This window comes from Xyrauchen texanus, chromosome 27 (genome assembly GCF_025860055.1).
Source record: "Xyrauchen texanus isolate HMW12.3.18 chromosome 27, RBS_HiC_50CHRs, whole genome shotgun sequence".
Lineage (NCBI taxonomy): Eukaryota > Metazoa > Chordata > Actinopteri > Cypriniformes > Catostomidae > Xyrauchen > Xyrauchen texanus.
Window position 1 is genome coordinate 40607468 of NC_068302.1, and position 12324 is coordinate 40619791.

General features: G+C 39.8%; 1 protein-coding gene across 4 annotated transcripts in view; it reads right to left on the reverse strand.

Moving 5' to 3' along the window:
• LOC127620734 (semaphorin-6A-like) overlaps window positions 1–12324 on the reverse strand; it is a 103443-nt gene that overhangs the window by 17809 nt on the left and 73310 nt on the right. For 3 of the 4 annotated variants that reach the window (XM_052093940.1, XM_052093939.1, XM_052093938.1), the window contains exons 10-17: window positions 11502–11719; window positions 11039–11170; window positions 9387–9542; window positions 9022–9195; window positions 6895–7035; window positions 6730–6807; window positions 4003–4061; window positions 1666–1686 (exon numbers count right to left, since the gene is read on the reverse strand). In XM_052093940.1, the coding sequence (XP_051949900.1) occupies window positions 1666–1686; window positions 4003–4061; window positions 6730–6807; window positions 6895–7035; window positions 9022–9195; window positions 9387–9542; window positions 11039–11170; window positions 11502–11719 (979 nt within the window). Of the gene's footprint in view, window positions 1–1490; window positions 1539–1665; window positions 1687–4002; window positions 4062–6729; window positions 6808–6894; window positions 7036–9021; window positions 9196–9386; window positions 9543–11038; window positions 11171–11501; window positions 11720–12324 lie in introns of all 4 variants that reach the window. The other variant, XM_052093937.1, reaches the window with a different exon arrangement.

Here is a 12324-nt window from a genome sequence, read left to right on the forward strand (position 1 = left end):
TAAATGCAAATGAGGAGGCGTGTTTGATGCACAAATATAAATGAGCCTTTAGTGTTGAGCAACAGTTTATTAACTCAACTATTTCATCAACTAACTCACTGATGTGAAGTGCTGTTTAATGCTACAGTCATAATCATCACACTGACCAACACCTGCAGAAATACACGGTGAAATCCTTAAAACAGGGAGTTTACCATAAACATAACCTGCGTGTAATTAACAGCTTGTGTCTTCATGGACAGATCAAGTCTTTTCTCTCCTGTGTGCGGTGGTTGTTTAGCGTCGGTCGGCCACACATCAGCTAAACTCATTAAAATGATTTATTTAAGAAAGCGCCGTGAGCGGCGAGATTAGTGTGACAGCGTTATTTTATAATTCATTTTCCAGCGCCAGAGGAAAGAGCCACAGAGAGCAGTGACACACATACAGTACGACAGCAAACTCAAGGACTGCTGAGAAGAATCATCTCCAATAACTCGTCCTTTAACAGTCAAACAGACTGAGAGACAACCTGCACAGCTGGAGGAGGACATGTTTGAAACCCGTGTGTGTTATTCATCAAGGAAACTGAGAGGATCACTGTAAAACAATCAAATGAATTGATATGAGCAGAATAAATCAAACACTGTGGAGGGAAAGAAGGAAAGCAGCACTGGAATCTAATGAAGCTCAAGAGGAAGACGACACAAAGACACATATATAAACCATATATTCCCTGCAGTCTGGGGTTATCTGGTCTCCCAAGACAAACTGGTTCGACAGGTCTGTTTAGAGGGTTTTAGGGTAGCAAACCCCCTTCAGCTGGTTTTAACCAGCCTAGTTTTGATGTGTATATCATCACTGATAATCTGACGCTCTTCAAACCTGCTCATGAATTATGTAGGTCACAAACGCGCCTTAAGCCAATCAGAGGAGCTGAATATTCCTGCCGCTGTCACAGGAATTATGTCAATCATACTGTGTGTGCGATTGTATGTCATGAATAATTTCTGCTGGTCTTGGGAGGATGGGAGTGTTTATTCTCTGTAAACACACTCCATCATTTACGTATGACTGATTCTGACCCACAATGCATTGCTCTGTTAGCAGATATCAGGTCAGAATCGGGCGGGACGCTGAAGCTGATAACTAAGGCCACGCCCACACTAATGCGTCTTTGGTTGAAAACACGTTGACTTTGCAACGTTAGCACCTCTCATCCAGAAAAGAACAGCGTTTTCCTCCACTGAAACCAGAGCGCTTCAATAACAGCACGGCTATGAATATCTCCAGTCATGATCACACACATGTCCAGAAGAGCGGTGCCGAAACACGACTCACGTAAAGCGTTCTTGTGCTGCAATTTTACCTTTCAGCCACAGATGTCGCTAGAGAGCACAAAGTGACGCAGTGCAGCTTTAAATGCACACTTGAAACGGTAAACGGTAACAGATTAGTGTGGATGTGGCCAATCTACACAAACACTGACACATACTGTATATGAAACTGACCGCGTGGAGGATTGTGGGTAATATCGGCCTGATGACTGGACTGACGGTCTAAAAGACAAACCAATCAAAGAAATGAACAGCGTTCATTGACAGACCATGAAGGTGAAAATGAGAGGACGAGGATTTGAAAATGAAGTGAGAAATTGAAATATGATCACTGTGTGTTTTTACTCACCGTTGAGCGCCACGAAGGAATCTAAACGAAAATGAAAAAACTGTTAATTGGTTGAAATGTGATTCAGTCTCACACAAATCATTTAGTGACTGAATTCATCCATTTTAAAAGCAGCAAAAGCACATTTATGACATGTTGCTATAGCCCATGATTTACACCTCCAATACAGAGTTAAAAACTCAATAAAGTGTGTGTGTGTGTGTGTGTGTGTGTGTGTGTGTGAATGTGTGTATGATTGTGTGTTTGTGTGTGTATGAATGTGTGTATATGAATGTGTGTTTGTGTGTGTATGAATGTGTGTATGAGTGTGTGTGTGTGTGAATGTGTGTATATGAATGTGTGTATGTGTGTGTATGAATGTGTGTATATGAATGTGTGTTTGTGTGTGTATGAATGTGTGTATGTGTGTGTATGAATGTGTGTATGAGTGTGTGTGTGTGAATGTGTGTATATGAATGTGTGTTTGTGTCTGCCAAACTTGCAACAAAATTGGCATTCATTATTATCACATGCATATGAGATTATAATTAGCTAATAATTAAAGGATTCCCAGAAGTTTGCAGCTCTTCACTGGTCGCGCTGAACCTGCGGTAAACATGTGGCCACAATGAGCCGTTTAAGGGTTCCCAATATTTGCCCAACGGGTGTAATATTTAAGCAGAACCGCACAAGAGGTCATTATGTACAGTATAATGAGGTTATTGAATAATTATCTTTGCTGAATTAATTTCACACATTCATTTTAAAGCACGCAGCACATGCAGATTCTATATTTATTTAATGAAACGTTATTTGCAGTTTAATAATCACACTAGGACAAATTGCAAGTTTAACTGGATTATTTGTGCATTCAAACATTGTTTTATGTCCCAAATATGTCAAATTCAGAGAGATTCCTCTTTTTATAGCTAATGCCATTTTTATGACAGTGATTGTGGAAATCATTTTATTTATTTTATTTTATTTTATTATTTATTTTCTCCCCAATTTTGGAGCACCCAATTCCCAATATGCCCTAAGTCCTTGTGGTGGTGCAGTGAATCTCAGTTGCCTCCGCGTCTGAGACCGGCAATCCGCGCATCTTATCATGTGACTCGTTGAGCGTGTTACCGTGGAGACGTAGCAAGTGTGGAGGCTTCACTCTACCACACACTACTCACCACACGCCCCACCGAGAGCGAGAACCACATTATAGCGAAAACGAGGAGGTTACCCCATGTGACTCTACCCTGCCTAGCAACCGGGCCAATTTGGTTACCCCATGTGACTCTACCCTCCCTAGCAACCGGGCCAATTTGGTTACCCCATGTGACTCTACCCTCCCTAGCAACCGGGCCAATTTGGTTACCCCATGTGACTCTACCCTCCCTAGCAACCGGGCCAATTTGGTTGCTAAGGAGACCTGTCTGGAGTCACTCAGCACTCGCTGGATTCAAACTCACAACTCCAGGTGTGATAGTCAGCGTCAACACTCGCTGAGATACACAGGATCGTTCATTTATATTGAAAATTAATTCACATCCCAAGGTGTAAAGGGCGCATGAGTACGCTACCACATGTTGACAGTCTACAATGTTTTTGTAGTTATCACAACAAACATCATATTTTTCACTATATCAATACTTAAACTATTTCCGAGATGACAACAGATGAGGGGAAAATGAACATGACACAGGATTCATTCATGGCCGTCAACCGTTGACGTTGTTTCACAATGTGCAGCTTCCAACAATGACAACATATTTATACAAAATGTGTGTATTTGACACCTGTCCCAAGTCCGGATCAATACCATGCTCATTTTAAAGTTTTAGTAGGCTACATGTAGAACAAAATTTTTTTTATTATACTTTTTATTATAAAATTGTCCAGGGCAAATAATTATTTCAAGAACATTTAGGTATTTTTCATTTCCATGACTGGAAAACTGCATTGAAAAATTCCAGGTTTTCCAGGATGTGGTAACCATGTAATTTGCATGCACACCAATATGCCGATAACTCCCAAAAATCTGATTATTTAAAAATCACACAAAGCAAGTAAAACTGTTTGTAATAATCGAGTTATTCTCTGCTTTTCTGCATGTCACCACGTCCGGAGGCTTCCGTACAACACATGCACACATTGGATCAGCCCTTAAGAACGCTCTCACTGAAGACTTTCCTGCAGAGCTCATTTGCATATGAAAATAATGAGTTAGCTGTTTTATAAAGTAAACAATATTTTGTTTAAGTTTCCTTTATGGGTTTGTGATAGTCTGTAGTTGTTCTGATTAGCTGTATATAATAGTAAATGTGTCCCAGTGTGTCCAGATCTCAATGAACTTGTTCTGCTTACTTTGGCAGTCGCCCAGTCCATCTGTGTTGCCCCTTTCCACGTCCTGCTCGAAAGACCATCTGCACAACACACACACACACACATGCACACACACACACACACACGCACACACACACACACACACACACACACGCACACACACACAGTCAAGACATTTTTATTTCTACAGCACTTTTCACAACACACATCATTTCAAAGCAGCTTTGCAGAAATGAAGCTGTAATTCTTAAAAAAAGAAAAAGAAAGAACTCAATGATTTCAATCTCAAGTAGAATTTCAAATAATAAAACGTTTGAATGAACACTGGCATCATTTAAACAATGTCATGTCAGAATTAGATTGAACATTTTATAAACTTTATGTTGGCTTGAAAAAGGCTTTAAAACATCTAAAATGTTTGTTTTTTTAAAGCTTGGAGTTTTATAGATGGATAGATAGATAGATAGATAGATAGATAGATAGATAGATAGATAGATAGATAGATAGATAGATAGATAGATAGATAGATAGATAGATAGATTAGCATTGCTAGTATGTTGCTAGGTATTGTTAGCATGTTGCTAGTTGTTGCTAACATGTTGCTAGCATGATTTAACATGCAGCTTGGCATTGTTAGCATGTTTTAGATTGTAGCTAGGCATTTATGGCATGTTGCTAGGTATTGCTAGCATGTTGCTAGCATGTTGTTAGGCATTACTAACATGTTGCTGGCATGATTTAGCATGCAGCTTGGCATTGTTACCATGTTTTAGTATGTTGCTAGGCATTGCTAGCATGTTTTAGTATGTAGCTAGATGTTTCTAGCATGTAGTTAGGCATTACTAACATGTTGCTAGTATGATTAGCATGCAGCTTGGCATTTTTATCATGTTTTAGTATGCTGCTAGGTGTTGCTAGCATGTTTTATTATGTAGCTATGTGTTGTTAGCATGTTTCTAGCATGTTTTAGCATGTAGCTAGGCATTGTTAGCATGTTTTTGTAGTGATAGAGTGATATAGGAATAGATTGAAAAGGAATGAAAGATAGTAAAAAGAGTGATAGAGTCGTAGACAGATAGAAAACGATAGATTTTCTTGATCGCCCGCTGCGCGGAAACCATCAGTCCGATCAGTTAGAAAAATAAGAGCAACTTGAGTCAAAACTGCCTAATGGTCTGTGCAAAGTTTGGGAACTGAAGCTTGAAAGCTCTAGGACAAGCGTTCACACATCCTCCGTAAGCGAGGCGTGAGCGGCGTGTTTTCGTTTCAGAGCCCACACTAATAGATTACATCATTCTAACTGTAAGCGTGAGTCGTGAGGTGACGCGTCCCAGATGTGCCGGTGAGCGGATAGTTTCCGCGTTGAGCCTCTTTTTGCCGCGCGGCTAATGCTGAGCTCAGTGACTCAATACAACACTAAAATAATCAGGAGATTATAAAAGACACAAAAGCAAATCAAAATGATTCAAACTGAACCTATATGTCTGTGTAACGGTGGCCAGCTGATAGATAGCTGTGCAAGAGTTGCACTAGCGACTGACGCTACAGGATGTAGCCTTAGCCTCCTTGTTAGCCCACATGCCTGGGTATATACAACATTAACCAATCACAACCAAGTGTGCTAATAAAGATGAAGTACACATGACTGTATCCATGAAGCATCAATAACTTCAGCTTATTATGACCTTATTAAAGAATAAACATGGCATAGGATCCCATAGATAACTTTAAATAATAATAATAACTTCTCACGGCCAATGTGAACGTCCAACACGACCACCCCGCTCACGCGCCGCTCACGGAGGATGTGTGAACCGTTAGTGTGGGAGTCGGAATAATACTCTTACGTTGATCAAGCCGGCATAATGAGCGCAGCTGATGTATGAATGTGACGACAAAAACACACCAGTGAACACAATTCAACTGTTACATAAAGGAAGAGTGTCCATAACTGAACCAGTTATCCCATCAATGAAACATGACAGAGAGATTACAGCATCCTCTCACAGACTCTCAGCGGGTTACACGAAACTCATCCAGCATGATGCTTCTGGTTAAACTAGTTAAATCGTCTGGTGGAGACACACAACAACACTGAGAGACAGTGAGATGAGTAAGTTATTTCTCTCTTGGGCCCATTTAATAGAAAAGCTCTTTATGAAACGCCAGCCTAAAGCCTTTCAATTGCTGCCACAAACCACACAGATCATATCCCATAATCCTTCAGTAAATCACTTTAGAACTAGCGCGAGCGCGAGTGATCCGGCGTGAACTCTGAACGCTCCAGAGTGGGAAACCCAATCAGAACCATTACACACATGATCAGGTCAGCTCATGAATATTAATTAGCTGAACTGACAGATTAAACTATACATGAATGTGATATCTGTTCATTTGTGCTTCCACTGATACAAAAGTCACATAAACGTATTTCCAAATGTGCTCAAATATATGAACTATGATTTTATAGTTTTCAGTTTTCTGTAGGGGATTGTGATTTCTAAACGCTTAAAACGGTTCATCGATGATGAGCTCAGGCAACGTTCTTCATCCTCTCCGAAACGCCAGATGCTTTTTGTAAGTCACCGCAGTATATAAATACCACGATGAGTTATGAACCTTTCAGTCTCTCGCCCCGTTCTGAGGTCAAACTCTCTTTCCATACAAGAAACACAAAGCATGCTGGGTACAATGACATCACCCTGTGGCTTGTGTGAACTGTAATGAACAGAGAATGACGTCACGTACTTTGAGTCGGCCGAGATCTCTTTACAGCTTCCTTCTGACACCCAACCGCAGTACGGATCTCTGGAGGCGATACAGGACCTGAGTGAGACACACGTGAAGAGTTCATTACAGATACCAGGAGTGTGTTCGATTCTGTTGAAATTCAGATACAGTATGTGGACGCACTTTTTACACTTCGAGTGCCGTTCACAGCGTGATAAAGGAACTTTGACGACGCACGACGTGAACGCCACGAACAGCGAGTGACTCCGACTGTCGATCTGCATACTGATGATGCGTTTGTCCTCCACGCCGTCAATACTGCACCTGCACACATCACACACATACATGTACTCGCCATTTCTGTACATACATCTGTAGGATTCACTATAAAACACATTTGAGTGTCGGAAAATGCCGATCAAAGTTCAGAACATTGAACATTTTAAAGCACTTACATGAATTCTTCTGTAAAGTTGTTTAAATCGTTGTTTTAGGGTTTATTACGTCATCATGGTGATGAAGTTGTAATATTGGATATGACACTTGCTATATAAAGAATATTACACCTCCAAATGTGTTTGTAAAGACTTCCTGTTTCAGTGGTATACACAAAATTAAATGCTTATATAAAATAAAAAGATATATTTTTTTATGGGTGTAAATAAGTGAAAACCGCTTTTGTTGTGTTTCCAATCGTGTCAACTGTATCTGAGACCAGTTTTGTATTGATACAACAAAGCGATCAAAAGTTCCAACATTACAAATATAATGTGATCATAGTGTCCAAAAACATCTCCAAACAAATAAAAGATAATAATTGTACATAAGAACTAATTACACATGCAAACACAACAATGACTAAAGGTTTGCATAGCATGCAGACATGATTTTAGTGATGAGATTTCACAGAATGAGTTTCATTCTGTGTCATTTGAGTCATCATTGAGTCTGTGTCGTGTATTTGGCGCCATCTCCTGGTGGTCATATGTAACATTGTGCTTCATGTGGATTATCTAATGATCTATACATCTGATTATCTTGTGTGTGGACTCGATTGAAAGATAATCACAGACTCTCAATAATCATATGTGATATTTTATGTTCTGTTTATATTCAGTGACGTTATAAGCGAAAATGCGGCATATAAGCAACATCAACATAATTATCAAAGACATACTGTATATTTATCTGTTACTCGCTATATTTTAATCTGTGAGTAAAACAAATAGTCTGGTTGTATTTTACTGTTTAAGAGCTTTCCAACAACATATGACACATGAATATTTGATCAGTTTGATGATTTTACTGATTGTAATAATATGTGCAGTGCAATTTATTTAATAAAACTGACACTTCTGATTTATCTTTTATCTTTACATTTTAAAGCACTTGTTCAGTTTTGGTCATAATATCTACATGCATTATAAAGAAGAGCTTCTAAACTTTCAAAAGATTCCTATCATCGAGGGTTAACTATGTGTAAACAGACTCATAAACTATTATTTTAATATTGTATGTTTTATAATGCTGGTGCTACAGTTTTATTAAAGTCTGTGTTACATAAATAATGACATATGTAAATATATATAAATATTGTTTTTCACAGCACATGTTGTTTGAAAGCAGTTTTACAGTAAATAAAGTCTTAGTGGCAGCAGTGAAGAAGCATAAGGTGAGGCAAAGAAAACGATTTAAAGTAAAAGAAATCTTCACTTAATAATAATAATAATAATAATAATAATAATAATAATAATAATAATGTCTAACCTCCAGTAACTAATAAACCTCACACTTATGCTTTCCTTCAGAGGATGTTTGATTCATGAGAACTCTTCATAGTGAGGTGTGTCTGTAGTGTGCACTATGTAGTGTGCATCAGTTCTGTAAAGTCATTCATTTGAAAGACACACGCAGCGCAGACCCAGAGAGGGTCATGTGACACGGGTCATGTGACACAGCTCAGAGCCAGAGAGGGTCATGTGACACGGGTCATGTGACACAGCTCAGAGCCAGAGAGGGTCATGTGACATGGGTCATGTGACACGGGTCATGTGACATGGGTCATGTGACACGGGTCATGTGACACAGCTCAGAGCCAGAGAGGGTCATGTGACACAGGTCATGTGACACAGGTCATGTGACACAGCTCAGAGCCAGAGAGGGTCATGTGACACGGGTCAACAACCGCTCTGTCCTGAAAACCGCTCGTCACTGCCTGCGTGCGTCTCCATGTCTTTATGTCCTCTGTCATCTGTGAGTTAGTGACATCACACATTCACTCAGTACACATTGTGTTAATGGAGTACACACTTCTCTGGGTTATACACGTTCAGCTCCTCCAGAAACAGACTGTCGTTCAATAAACCGCTCCGCATCTTCGCCAGAAACTTCAGGACGATTCCTCGCTCCGATCCCAGAAACACGACCGTTTGGTTACGATGAGGACCGGCGGCATTATCCACAGCGATCCGAGTCAGACGGTATCTAGAGATAGAGAACGAGACTTCAGACAACCGCCGGTCCAATTACCGCCGTTAATCAAATGTATGTGTGATCTCCACATCAGTATGCAAATACTCTTTCAGGATGTGTTCAGAATCCATATCTGCATATCTAACAATCATCTCCATGCATAATTCATGTGTTTGAATGTGACCTTTGACCTCAGCACTCACCGAACCATCGTTTTGAGGAACCACGGGCGGTTTGCGACGGAGGGAACGGCCTCGTCCATCAGCGGGTGAATCTTGATGAAATTCAGCGTTTCATCGGGAAACTCGTTGGACACTTTGTATTTCTCTAGAGAGGAAGTTCCTGCACAGACGCCGGGCCTGAAGACATGAAGACAACAGTGATGACCTTTGACCTGTTCCTGATGTCTGAACATGCACAAACTGCCCTCAATACTGGAGACGCTGAAAGTGTCCATCATAGGAATATATTTTTCATTAATTAAATTATAAATGATTATAAAGGGACTCATTAATAGAAGAACGGCGTGTTTTAAAAATGCTACTTTTGGGAAACTCGAAATGGAGATTTCGGTTAGCGTGATAATAATACAGTATGTTACTCTCGATCAGACTGACAGGAAATAATGTCTTTCTTCATGAACACATTTCCTGTCTTCAGTTGAAGCTGATGTTGAGGAAAACAGAATGAGATGAAACCGTTGGCGCTCTCATTAACACTTGACCTCGTTTCACACAAACACTTCATTATATGTTAATGAGCGCAGGCGATGGCAGCATAACACCAGCCGATCTGTGTTTTATAAAACACTCCTGAGAGATTACATCCTTCTAAAAACCTTCCGTCCAATCAGAATCACCATAGCTTTTACACAAAAGCAATATATTTTAAACATTTCATGCATAGCCTCATTCCACCCCTTTAGTATTCCTCAACCGTTCTCTTCTGAATAGTGAAACAAAACAAAAGGCAAAATTGCACAAATTAAATATGTTTTATAACTGCTTAATTACCAAAAGGGTTTAGGGTCATTAAAGACACGAGATATGTAATAGTGTCATTATTTTTGGCTCTCCCATAAATAATATTTGTATGATTATTTCATATCTATTTACATTTATTATCATATATATTTTGTAAGTATTACTATATTCATACAAATGACCGTATATCACCTTGATATTCTGTGTGTGACGATGATGAATTACACTACGGCTGCATGTTTTAGCATGTTGACATTGCTAGAATGTTGCTAGGCATTTCTATAATGTTTTAGCATGTTGCTATGTGATGCTAGCACATCTTAGCATGTTGCTAGGTATTGCTATCTATTTAGACTAAGTCCCTGAGTAAATACAGGTGTGTAGATTATGTGTAGATTGTGTGTAGATTGTGTGTAGATTATGTGTAGATTGTGTGTAGATTGTGTGTAGATTATGTGTAGATTGTGTGTAGATTGTGTGTAGATTGTGTGTAGATCGTGTGTCGATCGTGTGTAGATCGTGTGTCGATCGCGTGTCGATCGTGTGTAGATCGTGTGTAGATCGTGTGTCGATCGTGTGTCGATCGTGTGTCGATCGTGTGTAGATCGTGTAGATCATGTGTAGATCGTGTGTAGATTGTGTGTAGATAATGTGTAGATTATGTCTTGAGATAAACACATTATATAGACATGGTAATTTGCAAACTGTGGTATAAATGGAATAATCGGCTTCAGACATATTGAACTATGAATATGTGCATTATGTTTCAATGATAGTCTATATGCAGTTTATTTGTGCACATTTCAGCCTTCATTCTTTACGGAGATCGACGTAAGTTGAACATGTAAGTTGATTGCTTTGGTCAGATGTACCTCGGTCTGGGCACCCTTTCCTCTGGGACGGGCGTCCAGGTGGAGTCAGGTGACTTCTGCTCTTTAAAGCGTCCGGTGAAGGCTGTTGCGATGTCCATCATATCATACACACAGACCGCCGAGCCGGGAATACTGCAACACACATAACATCACAACACTGTGAATCCCTCATCGCTTCAGTCAGAGAATCACACAAGGACTGAATTGTGATTGTATGGACCGTAAATCACTTTAACAAGAATTATTACACAGAATAGCAGCTCATTGTGTGGCCAAACTTCCAGCCGGTATGAGTTCATTCTCTGTCATTTAACTGGAATTTTGCTTTTGTTGAAGAGTCTGAGAGTCCTGTGGGGTTTTAATCTCATTACACTTGCTCAATTTCACCATCACAATTGCTGAATCTTTCTAAAGCACCAGCACATGAGGCGTGTGAAGTATGTGGGAAGCCTGTACACAGTACCTGTTATATGGAGTAGAGAAGGTTGCCATGACGACATCATGTCCGTTGATGTGGATGACATCTGTGACCGCTTGCAGGATGTTGAAGTAGAAATGCGAGTCGCCGGGAATCGAGCAGTTGAGTCTCGTCTTCAAGAAAGACGTCCACTGCTTCTCCAAAACGCGCTGAGAGCCGCCGCGATCGTTTTTACACACACGTGCTACGCGCGGAAACATGACCTGCCGAGAAAGATGCACACATTCAAACACTCACCGTCGAGATTTACATCACAGACAATCACTCGATGCTCTTGAGATTACAGGAAATGCCCAAATAGAGGTTCGACATTTTATCCTCTCTTTTAAAAGTTTAGGCTTTCTTTCTCTTTCTCTCTCTTTCTCTTTCTATCTATCTATCATTCCTTTTCAATCTATCACTGTTTCTTTTCAACCTAACATTATAAAAACATGCTAACAATGCCTAGATACATGCTAGCAATACCTAGCTACCTGCTAAAACATGCTAACAACATGTTTGCAATGCCTAGCTACATGTTAAAACATGTTAACAATGCCTAGCAACATGCTGCATACACTTTGTTTCATGTTAAAGCATGCTAGCAAAATGCTAGCAATGCTCTGTTACATGTTAAACATGTTAACATTGCCTAGCAACATGTTATCTACACTTTGTTTAATAATAAACATGCTAGAAAAACGCTAGCAATGCCTAGCTACATGTTAAAACATGCTAACAATTCCTAGCAGTATGCTACAAACATGTTAACAATTCCTAGCAGTATGCTACAAACATGCTAACAATGCCTAGCAGTATGCTAAAACAT